Source organism: Cuculus canorus, chromosome 29, assembly GCF_017976375.1.
Source record: "Cuculus canorus isolate bCucCan1 chromosome 29, bCucCan1.pri, whole genome shotgun sequence".
Lineage (NCBI taxonomy): Eukaryota > Metazoa > Chordata > Aves > Cuculiformes > Cuculidae > Cuculus > Cuculus canorus.
Window position 1 is genome coordinate 2,618,752 of NC_071429.1, and position 16,597 is coordinate 2,635,348.

General features: G+C 65.8%; 2 protein-coding genes across 2 annotated transcripts; one reads left to right on the forward strand and one right to left on the reverse strand.

Moving 5' to 3' along the window:
* Positions 1-384: 384 nt before the first annotated feature.
* CDK2 (cyclin dependent kinase 2) lies at positions 385-4,946 on the reverse strand. Its single transcript, XM_054051630.1, has 7 exons — positions 4,829-4,946; positions 3,791-3,868; positions 2,579-2,699; positions 2,331-2,501; positions 1,928-2,029; positions 825-1,028; positions 385-741 (listed from the first exon to the last, which is right to left on the reverse strand). Exons 1-7 carry the CDS (start codon positions 4,942-4,944, stop codon positions 637-639), a joined length of 897 nt encoding a protein of 298 aa, XP_053907605.1. The 5' UTR covers positions 4,945-4,946; the 3' UTR covers positions 385-636.
* On the forward strand, positions 2,357-16,549 carry PMEL (premelanosome protein). Its single transcript, XM_054051330.1, has 14 exons — positions 2,357-2,495; positions 2,648-2,807; positions 7,348-7,613; positions 9,062-9,202; positions 10,136-10,282; positions 10,350-10,490; positions 10,562-10,723; positions 11,953-12,330; positions 12,403-12,594; positions 12,678-13,181; positions 13,294-13,387; positions 14,980-15,182; positions 15,259-15,346; positions 16,390-16,549. Exons 3-14 carry the CDS (start codon positions 7,547-7,549, stop codon positions 16,547-16,549), a joined length of 2,277 nt encoding a protein of 758 aa, XP_053907305.1. The 5' UTR covers positions 2,357-2,495; positions 2,648-2,807; positions 7,348-7,546.
* Positions 16,550-16,597: the final 48 nt, after the last annotated feature.

Sequence of the window (16,597 nt, forward strand, 5' to 3'; positions counted from 1 at the left end):
TGGGGAGGGGGGGCCTGCATGGAGCCCTAGAGTGGGGAGGGGGAGTCTGTATGAAGCCCTAGAGTGGGGAGGGGGGGTCTGTATGGAGCCCTATAGTGGGGAGGGGGGGTCTGTATGGAGCCCTAGAGTGGGGAGGGGGGCTGTTTGGGGATCTCTGGTGGGGAGGGGGGGATGCATGGGGGGCTATAGGGAAGGTCTATAGTGTGTGGAGGATGGGGGGGGGTCTATGGGGTGAGAGGATGGGGCTGTATGGGGGTCTCTGGTGGGGGGGTGTTCCTGTATTGGGGGTGTATAGTGGGGGGGGCAGTCCCGTCCCCGCCAAAAACAGAGCCGGACACGGAGTACGAAACTGCAGGAGTTACCAAAGCCGCGAGGGGGGTGCAGTAAAAGAACTTGGGGGGAGGGGGGAGCAGGCTCTGGGGGGAGCCCCTATTGCACCCCTGGGGAAAGCAAAATCCCATGGGGTGGGGGACACGGTACTGCCCCCCCAGTGCTGGTCCTGGGCTCCCCCCCGGCGGTGCAGTAAGTGCCGAAAGTCCGGGTGCGGTGGGGGATTGGAGGGACCCCTCCAGCAGCAGCGGGGGGCACTCTGCCCAGAGCAGGGCCTGGGTGGGGGTTTGGGGGGGCTCCGGGCACTCAGAGACGCAAGTGGGGGACGGCACGTGTGACATCGCGGAAGAAGGGGTGTCCCAGCGCCGCCTTGGCTGAGATCCGCTTGTTGGGGTCGTAGTGCAGCATTTGCTGGGGGGGGCAGAGAGGGGGGGAACGGTGAAAGGGGGGTCCCCGTTGCCCCCCTGACCTCCCCCCCGGCCCCCCCAGCTCACCGCCAGCAGTTTGCGCCCGTCCTCATCCAGCGGCGGCACCACCTTCCCGAAATCCTGGCGCGCCCACTTGGGAAAACTGGGTTTGTAGTCGGGCATGGAGGTGACTCCCGGCCACGCCGCCTCGTCTGGCGTTCCCAGCGTCCGGAAGATGCGGAAGAGCTGGTCGATCTCCGAATCCCCCGGGAAAAGGGCCCGTCGGGTGATCTGGGATTTGGGGGGAGGGGGAGCACAGTTAGAGACCCCCCCCCTGCAGCACCCCAGGTCCCAGCAAACCCCAAAATGCCCCATTCCTGTCCTTTCCGGCACCCACCCCGTGAGCCCGCGTGACCGGGAGCGCCCGGTGCCCAGCGGCCGCATGACGCCTTCTGGGGGGGCTCACATGATGGGGTGCCCCCCCCCCCCGCCCACAAAGCCCCTTTATTCCCTTTGTCCTCTGGCCGGCGGCTGCTCCGCACCCCAGTGACCGCACAGCTGCCGTCGGGAGCCCCGGAGTCACCGGGTTGGGGTGGGAGCCATGGCATCACCGCGATGGGGAGCCGGTGTCACCATGATAAGAAGCCCCCGAGTCACTGGGATGGGGTGGGATGAGGTGGCATCACTGGGATGAGAGCCCTGGAGTCACAGTGTCACCAGGACTGGGAGACACCACCATGATGGGATGGGACAAGGAGCTGTGGTGTCACCAGGATGGGATGGGAAGCCATGGCATCACTGGGATGGGACAAGGAGCTGTGGTGTCACCAGGATGGGATGAGAAGCCATGGCATGAGTGGGATGGGACAAGGAGCTGTGGTGTCACCAGGATGGGATGAGAAGCCATGGCATCACTGGGATGGGACAAGGAGCTGTGGCGTCACCAGGATGGGATGAGAAGCCATGGTGTCACCAGGATGGGACAAGGAGCTGTGACATAACTGGGATGGGATAGGACGGGGAACCACAGCATCACTGGGATGGGGTGGGATGGGGAACCATGGTGTCACCGGGACAGGATGGGAGCCACCGAGAGGGGATGGGGAACTGGTGTCAGCGGGTCAGGCAGTCCCCCCCTCAGGAGGAACCAGGGGGTCCAGCGCCCCCCTCGCCACCCCATGGGCACCCACCATCTCGGCGAAGATGCAGCCCAGGCTCCAGATGTCGACGGCGGTGGAGTAGTACTTGCAGCCCAGCAGGATCTCGGGGGCGCGGTACCAGAGCGTCACCACCTGCACCACCAGGGACCCCATGGCACCAGGCATCTCCCAGCCTCTGAGCCCCTCCTGCCCCCCAGGACCCTCATCCTGCCCCCCCAGGACCCGAGACCTCTTCTGCCCCCCAGGACACCCCCCTTCCTGACCCCTTGGAAGCTCTCCCAGCCCCTAAGCCTTCTCCTGTCCCCTAGGACCCACCATTCCACACCCCAGAAACCCCTCCAGCCCCCCCCCTGCCCCCCATCCTGGCCCGGAGGTTCCTCCCAGCCCCTGAGCCCCATCCTGCCCTCCCCCCAGGACCCCCCCCCAGCCCCACCTCATGGGTGTAGGTGCGCACGGGCACCCCGAAGGCGCGGGCGAGGCCGAAGTCGGCGAGTTTGATGGCCCCGTCGGCGTTGATGAGCAGGTTCTGGGGTTTGAGGTCGCGGTGCAGCACGCGGTGCGCGTGGCAGAACGCCAGGCCCTGCAGCAGCTGGAACAGGTAGCTCTGCGGGGTGGGGGTCAGCAGGGCCGGGGCTCCCCCCCAAAACCGTGGGGCAAGGCCCCCCGCCGCGCCCCACACACCTTGATGAGGGGCAGCGGGATGCCGCCCAGCGAGGCCGAGTCCATGAACTTCTTGAGGTCCTGGTGCAGGAACTCGAACACCAGGTACAGCTTGTTCTCCGTGTGGATCACGTCCAGCAGCCTGTGGAGACACTGTATGGGCTGGGTGCCCCATAGCTGCCCCACAGACGCCCCATAGCTGCCCAACAGACGCCCCACAGAGGTCCTGGTGCAGGAACTCAAACACCAGGTACAGTTTGTTCTCCGTGTGGATCCCACCCAGCAACCTGCAGAGATGCCGTGTGGGCTGGGTGCCCCATAGCCAGCCCGCAGTGCCCCACAGCTGCCCCACAGCTGCCCCACAGCACTGCTGGTGCAGGAACTCAAACACCAGGTCCAGCTTGTTCTCCCCACGGACAGGAGACCCGCAGTGCCCATGGCACCCCACAGCCCCCCCTTCCACCCCATAGACACAGGGACCACAGCCACCCCATAGACACAGCCTCCAGGGACTCGGGGACCCAGAGCCACCCCACAGACGCGGCACCCCCTTCTGCTCCATAGACACAGCCCCCAGGGACACAGGGCCCTATAGCTGCCCCATAGACACCCCCCAGGGACACAGGGCCCTATAGCTGCCCCATAGACACAGCCCCCAGGGACACAGGGCCCTATAGCTGCCCCATAGACACACCCCCCAGGGACACAGGGCCCTATAGCTGACCCATAGACACAGCCCCCAGGGACACAGGGCCCTATAGCTGACCCATAGACACACCCCCCAGGGACACAGGGCCCTATAGCTGACCCATAGACACACCCCCCAGGGACACAGGGCCCTATGGCTGCCCCATAGACACAGCCCCAGGGACACAGGGCCCTATGGCTGCCCCATAGACACAGCCCCAGGGACACAGGGCCCTATAGCTGACCCATAGACACAGCCTCAGGGACACAGGGCCCTATGGCTGACCCATAGACACAGCCCCAGGGACACAGGGCCCTATAGCTGACCCATAGACACAGCCCCAGGGACACAGGGCCCTATAGCTGACCCATAGACACAGCCCCAGGGACACAGGGCCCTACAGCTGCCCCACAGACACAGCCCCCAGGGACACAGGGCCCTACAGCTGCCCCACAGACACAGCCCCCAGGGACACAGGGCCCTATAGCTGCCCCATAGGCAGAGCACCCCACAGCCACAGCCCCCCCCCCCCGTGCCCCCCTCACTTGACGATGTTGGGGTGGTTCAGCTCCTTCAGCAGTGAGATCTCCCTGATGGCCGTGCTGGGGACGCCCTCTGTCTCCCTGGGGGGGCAGCAGCTCAGCCCCAGGGCCCCCCCCAGGGCCCCCCTTCTTGCGCACTGCCCCCGAGTCATCCCCCCTTCTCTGTGCCCCCCCCGTGCCTCTCCAGTGCCTGGTGCCCCCCAAGTTCCCCCCCTCCATGCTTACTGCCCCCATGCCCATCGCCACCTCCCCATGCCCACTGCCCCCCAGTTCCACCCCATGCCCGCTGCCCCCCAGTTCCCCCATACCCAATTACCCCCAGTTCCCACCATACCCGCTGACCCTCCACTCCCGCTGTCCCCCAGTTCCCCCCATACCTGCTGACCCCCCATGCCCACTGCCCCCCAGTTCCCCCCATACCCAATTACCCCCAGTTCCCCCCGATGCCTGCTGACCCCCCATGCTCACTGCCCCCCAGTTCCCCCCATACCTGCTGACCCCCCATGCCCACTGCCCCCCAGTTCCTCCCCATACCTGCTGACCCCCCCATGCCCACTGCCCCCCAGTTCCCCCCTATACCCACTGCCCCCCAGTTCCCCCCGATGCCTGCTGACCCCCCATGCTCACTGCCCCCCAGTTCCCCCCATACCTGCTGACCCCCCATGCCCACTGCCCCCCAGTTCCCCCCATACCTGCTGACCCCCCATGCCTGCTGACCCCCAGTTCCCCCCTATACCCACTGCCCCCCAGTTCCCCCCATACCCGCTGACCCCCCACGCCCAATTACCCCCAGTTCCTCCCGATGCCTGCTGACCCCCCCATGCCCACTGCCCACCAGTTCCCCCCGGTGCCTGCTGACCCCCCCATGCCCACTTGCCCCCAGTTCCCCCCCATACCCACTGCCCCCCAGTTCCCCCGATGCCTGCTGACCCCCCCATGCCCGCTGCCCCCCAGTTCCCCCTCATGTCTAATATCCCCAGTTCCCCCCCATGCCCTCTGCCCCCCCAGTTGCCCCCCCCAACCCCACTGCCCCCCACTCACGTATCCAGCCGAATCTTCTTCAGTGCCACCACCTCTCCTGTCACCTTGTTGCGGGCTTTGTATACGACACCATAGGTGCCCTCCCCGATCTTCTCCACCTTCTGGAAGTTCTCCATTTTCTTTGGGGGGGGGGGGGGGAGAGGTGGGGGGGATCCCTGGGGGGGGGGGAGGGGGGGTGTCCCGAGGGACAATGGGGGAGATCCCGAGGGGGATGGGGGTCCTGTAAGAGCTCTGGGGAGGGGGGGGGTGTCTTTGGTGGGGCGGGGGGTGCCCTAAGGGAAGGGGTCCCTGGGGGGGTCCTGAATGGGAGGGGAGGCTGGGAGGGTCCTGGGGGGGAGGATCTCAGCGGGGAAGGGGGTCTTGGGTGTCTGGGGGGGGGGGCCCTATCTGGGAGAGGGGGTGTCAATGAGGGGGGGGTCTGAGAGGGGAGAAGGGGTCCCTGGGGGGGTGTCAATGGAGGGGGGAGCCCTAGGCGGGAGAGGTGGGGCTCAGGGGTTCCAGGAAGGGGTTCTTAGAAGGAGGGAGGGTCAATAGGGGTGTCCCTGAGGAGGGGGGGGTCCCTGAGGGGGGGGGGTCGCAGCCGCCGCTTTGGTGTATCCGCCCCCCGCCCCCCTTTTTTTCCCCGCTCAACAAAGTGGGGGGGGGACGGGACGCGCCACTTCCCGCCTTCCGCTGGCCCCGCCCCCTCCGCGCGCTCCCATTGGCTGAGTTCCGCCCCTCGCACCTTCCCATTGGCTGAGTCCCGCCCCTCGCGCCTTCCCATTGGCTGAGTCCCGTCCCTCGCGCCCTCCCATTGGCTGCGCTCCCGCCCGCCCCTCCCGCCCTCCCATTGGCTGCGCGCGCCGTGGCGGAACCGGCAGCGCGGGAGATTTCTTAAAGGGGCCGCAGCGCGGGAACCGGGGGGGTCGAGGGGGACGATGACTCTTAACGGGGAGACTGGGGACACGTAATGGGGAGCACCGGGTCTCTGGGACACCCCCCACCCCCCTCCTTTGGCCCCAGGGAACCGGTCATGCACACAGACGTGGACCCCGACCCCCCTTTACAAGCAGAGGGACCCCCATTCCACATCCAGGAGGACCCCAATGCTGCACCCACATGGGGGGACCCCAATCCTGCAGCTGTAGGGGGGAACTCCGATACTGCACCCCCACAAGGGGATCCCCATCATGATGGAGACCCCAATCCCAGCGGGACCCCGAACCCACAGGCTTGGGGGGACCCTCGTCACGCACACAGACAGAGACCCCCACTCTGTACAAACAGGGGGGACCCCCATTTCACACGCAGGGGGGGGGACCCGGGGCTGAGGGAGGGTCCCAGAGATCCGGCACCCCTGGCTGGAAAAGTTGGGGTCCCCCCAAGTGTGAGATTGGAGTCCCCCTGGGTGTGGAATGGGGGGTCCCTGTCTGTGTGAGTGACACGAGTGCAGAATCGGGGTGCCCTGTGTAGGGGGGTCACTGTCCATGATAGGGCCCCCCCTGCCCCCCCTGCATCGGGATCTTCGCTGAGGGGGAAATTGGGGCCCCTGGGTGCGGGATTGGGGTCCCTGGGCGTGGGTGCAGCACTGGGGTCCCCTGAGTGGGGGATCGGGGTCCCCTGCATGTGGGTCCAGCATCGGGGGCCCCTCTTGCCTGCAGGATTGGGGTCCCCTCATGCATGGGACTGGGGTTCCCCCATGTGCAGAATTGGGGTCCCCTATGTGTGAGATTGGGGTCCCCGGGGGTGATGTCAGGGACCCCATGTGTGAGATTGGGGTCCCCCCGTGTGTGAGATTGGGGTCCCCATGTGTGGGACCGGGGTCTCTCCATGTGTGGGACCGGGGTCTTTCCATGTGTAAGGTTGGGGTCCCCCCATGGGTGAGATTGGGGTCCCCGGGGGTGGGATTGGGGTCCCTGGGTGTGGAAGATTGGGGTCCGCCATGTGTGTGATTGGGGTCCAGAGGGGTGGTGTCAGGGACCCCGTGTGTGAAATTGGGGTCCCCCATGTGTGTGGGATTGGGGTCCCTGGAGGTGGGATCAAGGACTCCATGTGTGAGATTGGGGTCCCCCCATGTGCGGGACCGGGGTCTCCTATGTGTGAGATTGGGGTCCACGGGGGTGGAATTGGGGTCCTCCACGTGTGAGATTGGGGTCCCCCCATGTGTGCAGGATTGGGGGTCCCCTATGTGTGCAGGGTGGGGGTCTCTGCCTGCAATGGGGGGTCCCCATCCACAATGGGGGGGTCCCCCCTGCTTACATCCGCCATTGGGGTTCCCGTTTGAGTGGATTTGGGGTGAACTTGGGGTCCCCCTTTCTGAGCGATTGGGATCCTCGTGGTGTGTGGATTTGGGGTCCTCTACGTGCGCAGGATTGGGGTCCCCTCAGTGTGGGGGATCCTCCGGGCTCCGAGGGTCTTTGAAATCCTTCATTTATTTCTGAAAGTGGGGGGCAGCCCCCCAACTCCCCTCCCTGAGCTGGAAAGGGGTCCCGGTGCCCCCCCCAAGGACCCCCCACATCCCCCCTCCTTCTTCCACCCAGGGCAGAGCCGAAGCGTGTGACCAGACCCGACCGAGCGCCGCACACACGTGAACACACGTGTCCCCACGCAACTTGGGGGGCGGGGGGGGGGTCCCCCTCCTTTTTGGGGTGGGATTATGCAAACTAGAGCCCCTTCATATCCCCCCGATCCCCGTCCCTTCGCCCCTCTGCTCCGGGGAGACGAAGGACGCTGGGAACCATGAGGGTGCACGAAGCCATCCTCGCTCTTTTGGGGACCCTCCTGGTCTTGGCTGAGGCTCAACGGCGTGAGTTGGGGGTTTGGGGGGGGATTCAATGGATATTGGGGGGTCCTGGCGACAGACAGAGATGCTGCGATGGTCCCGGGCGATGAGGGGGGCTCGTGGCCCCCCGTATCCTGCGAGCCACCCTCGTCGCCCGGGACCTTCCTCACCACCCTGGAGATTTTGGGGTTCACCAATGGGAGAGACTCCCCCCAAATCACCCTGGGATCTCTATCACCTTGGAGGGGTTTTGGGGGACCCTAGAGTGCTTGGGGGTACGCATCGCTCTGTGAGGGTTTGGGGGGGACCTGGCAGCCCCTTATGAATTGGGGGAGTAATGGGGTGACCTGGCAGCCCCTTATGAATTGGGGGGGGGGGGGGGGATATGGGGTGACCTGGCAGCCCCTTTGAAGTTAGGGGACACAGGGGGGTCCCGGCAGCCCCTTATGAATTGGGGGGGGGGGGGGTGTATGGGGTGACCTGGCAGCCCCTTTGAAGTTAGGAGACACAGAGGGGTCCTGGCAGCCCCTTATGAATTGGGGGTGTATGGGGTGACCTGGCAGCCCCTTTGGAGTTGGGGGACATGGGGGGGTCCTGGCAGCCCCTTAGGAATTGGGGGTGCAGGGGGGGTGACCTGGCAGCCCCTTTGAAGTTAGGGGACACAGGGGGGGTCCTGGCAGCCCCTTATGAATTGGGGGTGTATGGGGTGACCTGGCAGCCCCTTTGAAGTTAGGGGACACAGGGGGGGACTTGGCAGCCCCTTACGAATTGGGGGTGCATGGGGGGTGACCTGGCAGCCCCTTTGGAGTTAGGGGACATGGGGGGGGCCCGGCAGCCCCTTAGGAATTGGGGGGTGCATGGGGGGTGACCTGGCAGCCCCTTTGAAGTTAGGGGACACAGGGGGGGGTCCTGACAGCCCCTTATGAATTGGGGGGGGGGTGTGGTGTGCATAGGGGGTGACCTGGCAGCCCCTTTGAGGTAGGGGGACCTGGCAGCCCCTTATGAATTGGGGGAGTAATGGGGTGACCTGGCAGCCCCTTATGTATTGGGGGGAGTAATGGGGTGACCTGGCAGCCCCTTATGAATTGGGGGAGTAATGGGGTGACCTGGCAGCCCCTTATGAATTGGGGGGGGGGGGGTATGGGGTGACCTGGCAGCCCCTTTGAAGTTAGGGGACACAGGGGGGGTCCCGGCAGCCCCTTTAGGAACTGGGGGACACGGGGGTGCCCCAGCATCGCCCCGTGCGCGGGGGCCGTGGGGAATCGCTCGCCCGGTCCCGCGCGGGGCCTCAGCTCAGCTGAGGGTCACATGCAGCGGCTTTGGGCGTTGGGCGCCATGTGATGGGGCTTTGCCCCGCGCGCCCCAGTCCCTCACGTGGCCTCGAGGCCCCACGGCCGGGGGGGGACGCGGGGCTGGGGGTGCTGGGTGGCCCCCCCACAGCGAGGGGGGCTCTGGGGTCCTCTCTGCCGCAGGAGCCGTCGGCCGGAGCCGTGGCCGGAGCCGTGGCCAGAAGCAGGCCTGGAGCCAGCGGCCGGCGGCCTTCCGGAGCTGGGACACCGCGCTGTACCGGCCCTGGCAGGAGGGGACGGCGACACAGAGGGACTGCTGGAGAGGTGGGGGCCGGGTGGGTGCCGGGTGGGTGCTGGGTGGTGCCAGGATGGTGCTGGGATGGGTGGAGGGAGGAGTGCCTAGATGATGTGGGATGGGTGCAGGGATGGGTGCTGGGATGGGTACAGGATGGGTGTCAGGAGGAGTGCCAAGATGGTGCAGGGATGGGTGCAGGATGGGTGCAGGGATGGGTACAGGATGGGTGTCAGGAGGAGTGCCAAGATGGTGCAGGATGGGTGCTGGGATGGGTGCAGGATGGATGCCAGGATGGGTGGAGGGATGGGTGCCAAGATAATGTGGAATGGGTGCAGGGATGGGTCCGGGATGGGTGGAGGGATGGATGCCAAGATGGGTGCCAAGATGGTGCTGGGATGGGTGAAGGATGGGTGCCGGGATGGGTGCAGGGATGGATGCCAAGATGGTGCAGGGATGGGTGCAGGATGGGTGGAGGAATGGATGCAGGATGGGTGTCAGGATGGATGCCAAGATGGTGCTGGGATGGGTGCAGGATGAGTGCCAAGATGATGTGGGATGTGTGGAGGGATGGGTCCAGGATGGGTGGAGGGATGGGTGCTGAATGGGTGGCAGGATGGATGCCGAGATGGTGCTGGGATGGGTGCTGGATGGGTAGAGGGATGGGTGGAGGGACGGGTATCAGGATGAGTGCCAAGATGGTGCTGGGATGGATGCCGAGATGGTGCAGTTTAGGTGCCAGGATGGGTGCAGGGATGGATGCTGAGATGGTGCCGAGATGGATGCAGGATGGGTGCAGTTTAGCTGCCAGGATGGATGCCGAGATGGTGCTGGATGCTGCCAGGATGGGTGGAGGGATGGATGCCGAGATGGTGCTGGGATGGGTGCAGGATGGGTGCCGCTTTGGCGCCAGGCTCTGCTCTGCCTTCGCCGCTGGCGCTGAGCCTCCGTCGCGGTTCTTCCAGGCGGCGACATCACTCTGGACCTCAGCAACGACGCTCCCACCATGTCTGGCGCCGACGCCACCTTCTCCATCGCTCTGCGCTTCCCCGGCACGCAGGCGGTGCTGCCCGACGGCCGCGTCGTCTGGAGCCGCAACTGCACCGTGAACGGTCAGCACCGCCCCGGCACCCCCGGGACCCCCCACCCCTGCGCCCCCTCACCCTCCGCTCCCCGCAGGCACCCGCGTCGCCCAGGGCGATTCCGTCTTCCCGGAGCAGACGGCCGAGGGCGCGGACGGCGTCTTCCCCGACGGCGAACCCTTTCCTCCCGGCGACGGCGGCAAGCGTGGCAAATTCGTCTACGTCTGGTGGACGTGGGGTGAGGCCGGCGCCGAGGCTGCGGTGCTGAGGGGTCCCCGGGGCGGCGCTGATCCCCACCCCGTCCCGCAGGGCGCTACTGGCAGGTGGTGGACGGCGCGGCGTCGCGGCTGACGGTGAGCACGGCGGGAGTGCCGCTCGGCTCCTACGCCATGGAGGTCGTCGTCTACCATTACCGCGGCCGCGAGAAGTTCATCCCCATCGGGCGCGCCAGCACCCAGTTCAGCATCACGGGTGGGGGCAGGATGGGTGCCGGCGCTGGGAGCAGTGGGGGGGGGGCGGGGATGGGGGCAGGATGGGGGCAGGGGTGGTGCTGGGGTGGGTGCAGGAGGGGTGGAGGGATGGGTGCAGGGATGGGGGCAGGATGGGTGCAGGGATGGTGCTGGGGTGGGTGCAGGATGGGTGGAGGGATGGGTGCAGGGATGGGGGCAGGATGGATGCTGGGATGGTGCTGGGATGGGTGCAGAATGGGTGGAGGGATGGGTGCAGGATGGATGCCGAGATGGTGCTGGGATGGGTGCAGGATGGATGCCGGGATGGTGCTGGGATGGGTGCAGAATGGATGCCGGGATGGTGCTGGGATGGGTGCAGGATGGGTAGAGGGATGGGTGGAGCGATGGGTGCAGGATGGGTGCCAAGATGATGCAGGATGGGTGGAGGGATGGGTCCAGGATGGGTACCAGGATGGATGCCGAGATGGTGCTGGGATGGGTGCAGGATAGGTAGAGGGATGGGTGCCATTATGGTGCTGAGTGCTGGGTGGCTGCTGGGTGATGCCACAAGGGGTACAGGATGGGTGCTGGATGGGTGCAGGATGGGACAGGATGGGGACAGCATGGGTGCTGAGTGGTGCCAGGATGGGTGCAGGATGGGTGCTGAGATGGTGCTGGGATGGGTGCAGGATGGGTGCCGTTATAGTGCCCAATGTTGGGTTGGTGTTGGATGGCACCAGAATAGATGGAGGGATGGGTGCAGGATGGGTGGCGTTATGGTGCTGAGTGGTGCCAGGATGGGTGCTGGGATGGGTGCAGGATGGGTGCAGGATGGGTGCAGGATGGGTGCCGTTATAGTGCCCAATGTTGGGTTGGTGTTGGATGGCACCAGGATAGATGGAGGGATGGGTGCAGGATGGGGAGCGTTATGGTGCTCAGTGGTGCCAGGATGGGTGCCGGGATGGAGCCAGGATGGGTGCAGGATGGGTTGAGGGATGGGTGTGCCATTATGGTGCTGAGTGCTGGGTGGGTGCTGGTGGTGCCAGGATGGGTGCAGGATGGGTGCCGTTATAGTGCCCAAAGTTGGGTTGGAGTTGGATGGCAATAAGAATAGATGGAGGGATGGGGACAGGATGGGTGGCGTTATGGTGCTCAGTGGTGCCAGGATGGGTGCTGGGATGGAGCCAGGATGGGTGCCGGATGGGTGCCGGATGGGTGCCGGACGGTGCTGAGCCCTCGTGTCCCCTGCAGACCAGGTGCCGTTCACGGTGGCGGTGACGCAGGTGCAGGACGCGACCGAGGGCGACGGGCGCTTCGTGCGTAACCGCGCGGTGGCCTTCGCCGTTCGGCTGCACGACCCGAGCCGGTACCTGCGCGACGCCGCCATCTCCTACTCGTGGGACTTCGGCGACGGGAGCGGAACCCTCATCTCGCACAGCACCACCGTCACCCACACCTACCTGGAGACCGGCGCCTTCACGGCGCGCCTGGCGCTGCAGGCGGCCATCCCGCTGCGGCCCTGCGGCACCTCCGTGGCGCCCGTCGTGGACCCCACCACTGCGGCGCCCTCGGCGGGACCCACCGAGCTCACCAGCACCGCGCCGAGCAGCGCGGCGGCGCTCAGCACCGGTAAGAGAGAGACGGGAGCGGCTGCGGGGTCACATCCTGCAGCCTCCGCTTCAGCCTCCGCTTCCCTCGCAGAGCCCACGGAGGAGGCGGCGGTTGTGCCATCGGACGCCGCCGTCACCGAGCCCTCGGCCGTCACCGAGCTCGTGGCATTCAGCACTCCAATGGACGCCGCCGGCGCAACCACGGGTACGAATGCCGCTGTCTCTGCCGCGGTGTCGGCGGCTGCTCCGCTCCCTACCACGGCGGCCGGAACGGAGGCTGCAGGTGGGTGTCGGCGCCGGCACGGCGCGTGCTCGCGGCGCTCCGTGTGCCCCGGGCCCGGCCCAGCTCTGCCCTTCCTCCAGCAGATGTGGCAACAGCTGGAGCCGCGGTTGATGCCATAACTGGAGCTGCAGTTGACGCCACAGACGGAGCCGTGGTTGACGCCACAGATGGAGCTGTGGTTGATGCCACAACTGGAGCTGCGGTTGATGCCATAACTGGAGCCGCGGTTGACGCCACAGCTGGAGCCGTGGTTGATGCCATAACTGGAACTGCAGTTGATGCCACAGCTGGAGCCGCGGTTGACGCCACAACTGGAGCGGCGGTTGAATCTCTGGTTGAAGCCACATCTGGAGCCACGGTGGGAGCAACCGTGGGAGCCGCAGCCGTGTCCGTCCCTGCTGCCACCGCTGGAGCCACCGCCGGAGCCACCGCCGGAGCCACCGCCGGAGCCACTGCCGGAGCCACCGCCGCCCCCTCGGGCAGCGCCGCGGCGCTGGTGCTGGTGAAGCGTCAGGCACCGGCCGAGGAGCCCAGCGGCTGCATCCTCTACCGCTACGGCACCTTCTCCACCCAGTTGGACATTGTCCGTGAGTGCCGCGCCAGGCGGTGCCGGGGGGTCCGGGTGGTGCCGGGCGGTGCCGGGGGGTCCGGGGGGTCCGGGGGGCGCTGAGCCGGCTCCGACACCGTCTCCTGTTGCAGAGGGCATCGAGAGCGTGGCCATCGTCCAGGTGGTGCCGGTGGTGCCGGAGGGGAGTGAGAGCAGCGTGGAGCTGACGGTGACCTGTGAGGGGAGGTGAGGAGCTGGGAATGGGGTGGGGTGGGGTGGGATGGGATGGATGGGATGGGATGGGATGGGATGGGATGGGATGGAGGGGATGGGATGGATGGGATGGGATGGGATGGGATGGGATGGGATGGGATGGGATGGGATGGATGGGATGGGATGGGATGGGATGGGATGGGATGGAGGGGATGGGATGGATGGGATGGGATGGGATGGGATGGATGGGATGGATGGGATGGGATGGGATAGGATGGGATGGGATGGGATGGAGGGGATGGGATGGATGGGATGGGATGGGATGGGATGGGATGGGATGGATGGGATGGATGGGATGGGATGGGATGGGATGGGATGGATGGGATGGGATGGGATGGGATGGGATGGGATGGAGGGGATGGGATGGATGGGATGGGATGGGATGGGATGGGATGGAGGGGATGGGATGGATGGGATGGGATGGGATGGGATGGAGGGGATGGGATGGATGGGATGGGATGGGATGGGATGGGATGGAGGGGATGGGATGGATGGGATGGGATGGAGGGGATGGGATGGATGGGATGGGATGGGATGGGATGGATGGGATGGATGGGATGGGATGGGATAGGATGGGATGGGATGGGATGGAGGGGATGGGATGGATGGGATGGGATGGAGGGGATGGGATGGATGGGATGGGATGGGATGGGATGGGATGGATGGGATGGATGGGATGGATGGGATGGATGGGATGGGATGGGATGGATGGGAGGGGATGGGATGGGATGGATGGCATGGGATGGGATGGATGGGATGGGATGGGATGGGAAGGATGGGAGGGGATGGGACGGGATGGATGGGATGGGATGGAGATGGGATGGATGGGATGGGGATGGGATACGATGGGATGGGATGGGATACGATGGGATGGGATGGAGGGGATGGGATGGGATGGGATGGGATAGGATGGATGGGAGGGGATGGGATGGATGGGATGGGATGGATGGGAAGGGATGGGATGGGATAGGATGGGATGGGATAGGATGGGATGGGATGGGATAGGATGATGTGCAAGGGGAAATGAGGACTCAGAGATGGAATGGGGTGGGATGGAGAAGGGATTGGGTTGGGATAGGAGCCATGGGATGACATGCAAGGGGAGGTGAGGACCTGGGAGTGGGTTGGGATGGAGAAGGGATGGGGTGGGATCAAATGGGATGGGATGGGATGACATGCAAGGGGAGGTGAGGATTTGGAGATGGAATGGGATGGAGAAGGGATTGGGTTGGGATGTGGGCCATGGGATGATGTGCAAAGGGAGGTGAGGACCTGAGGGTGGGTTGGGATGGAGAAGGGATGGGATGGGGATCATGGGAAGATGTGCAAGGGGAGGTGAGGACTTGGAGATGGGATGGGATGGGATGGGTTGGGATGACACGCAAGGGAAGGTGATGACCTGGGGGTGGGTTGGGATGGAGAAGGGATGGGATGGGGACCATTGGACGACGTGCAAGGGGAGGTGAAAACTTGGAGATGGAATGGGATGGAGAAGGGATTGGCTTGGGATGGGGGACCATGGGATGACCTACGAGAGGAGGTGAGGACCTGACCCTCGCCCGCAGCCTGCCCGAGGAGGTCTGCACCGTGGTGGCAGACGCCGAGTGCCAGACGGCGCAGACGCAGTCGTGCTCGGCGGTGGCACCGGCCGCCGGCTGCCAACTCGTCCTACGCCAGGACTTCAACCAGTCCGGACTCTACTGCCTCAACGTCTCCTTGGCCAACGGCAACGGCCTGGCGGTGGCCAGCACCCGCGTCACCGTCGGAGGTGGGTGCTGGGATGGGGGACGCTGGGGGCGTCCTGGGGGGGTCCTGGGGGGGTCCTGAGCCACCTCTGCCCGCAGGCACCGACCCGGCTGTTGGGGGCACCACGCTGCTCGTGGGGCTGCTGCTCATCGCCGCCGCCATCGGCATCGCCGCCATCACCTACAGGTGGGGCTGAGGGGAGATGGTGGGGTTGGGGGTCACCATGGGGTGAGAGGAGGTGGTGGAGTTGGGGGTCACCATGGGGTGAGGGGAGATGGTGGGGTTGGGGGTCACCATGGGGGGAGAGGAGATGTTGGGGTTGGGGGTCACCATGGGGGGAGAGGAGATGTTGGGGTTGGGGGTCACCATGGGGTGAAGGGAGATGGTGGGGTTGGGGGTCACCATGGGGGAGAGAAGGTGGTGGGGTTGGGGGTCACCATGGGGTGAAGGGAGATGGTGGGGTTGGGGGTCACCATGGGGGGAGAGGAGATGGTGGGGTTGGGGGTCACCATGGGGGGAGAGGAGATGGTGGGGTTGGGGGTCACCATGGGGGGAGAGGAGATGGTGGGGTTGGGGGTCACCATGGGGGGAGAGGAGATGGTGGGGTTGGGGGTCACCATGGGGTGAGGGAGATGGTGGGGTTGGGGGTCACCATGGGGGGAGAGGAAATGTTGGGGTTGGGGGTCACCATGGGGTGAAGGGAGATGGTGGGGTTGGGGGTCACCATGGGGGGAGGGGAGATGGTGGGGTTGGGGGTCACCATGGGGTGAAGGGAGATGGTGGGGTTCGGGGGGGCTCTGTGGGGGGGTCACAGTGGGGCTGAGGGGAGATGTTGGGGTTCGGGGGGCTCTGGGGGGGGTCACAGTGGGGTTGAGAGGAGATGTTGGGGTTCGGGGGAGCTCTGTGGGGGGGTCACAGTGGGTTGAGAGGAGATGTTGGAGTTCGGGGGGGCTCTGGAGGGGTCACAGTGGGTTGAGAGGAGATGTTGGGGTTCGGGGGGGCTCTGTGGGGGGGTCACAGTGGGTTGAGGGGAGATGTTGGGGTTCGGGGGGGCTCTGGGGGGGGTCACAGTGGGTTGAGAGGAGATGTTGGGGTTCGGGGGGGCTCTTTGGGGGGGTCACAGTGGGGCTGAGGGGAGATGTTTGGGTTTGGGGGGGCTCTGTGGGGGGGTCACAGCGGGGGGGGGTCCCCCCAAAACCCACACTCACCCTCTTCCCCCCCCCCCAAAGACGCACCAAGTACCACCCGCTGCTGGTGTCGCCCCCCCCGGCCCCCCGCCCCCCCCGCTGGCTGCCCCCCAACTCCGCGCTCCGCATTCTGCTCCGCCAAACCTTCGGGAAGAGCCTCAGCAGCGAGAGCAGACCCCTGCTGCCCCCCAACACCGCCTAGGGCCCCCCCAAACCCGGGCCGAGCCCCAACCCCCCCCGGGGGGGGGGG

Bases quoted from the DNA above. Each gene is read 5' to 3' on its own strand.
- CDK2 (XM_054051630.1), bottom strand. From the start codon at position 4,944: ATGGAGAACTTCCAGAAGGTGGAGAAGATCGGGGAGGGCACCTATGGT. The intron at 3,869-4,828 runs GTGAGTGGGGGG...CTGCCCCCCCAG, and splicing joins AAGAAGATTCGGCTGGATAC to GGAGACAGAGGGCGTCCCCA. The intron at 2,502-2,578 runs GTGTGTGGGGCG...CCCACCCCGCAG, and splicing joins TCCCGCTGCCCCTCATCAAG to AGCTACCTGTTCCAGCTGCT.
- PMEL (XM_054051330.1), top strand. From the start codon at position 7,547: ATGAGGGTGCACGAAGCCATCCTCGCTCTTTTGGGGACCCTCCTGGTC. The intron at 10,491-10,561 runs GTGAGGCCGGCG...CCCGTCCCGCAG, and splicing joins CTACGTCTGGTGGACGTGGG to GGCGCTACTGGCAGGTGGTG. The intron at 10,724-11,952 runs GTGGGGGCAGGA...TGTCCCCTGCAG, and splicing joins CACCCAGTTCAGCATCACGG to ACCAGGTGCCGTTCACGGTG.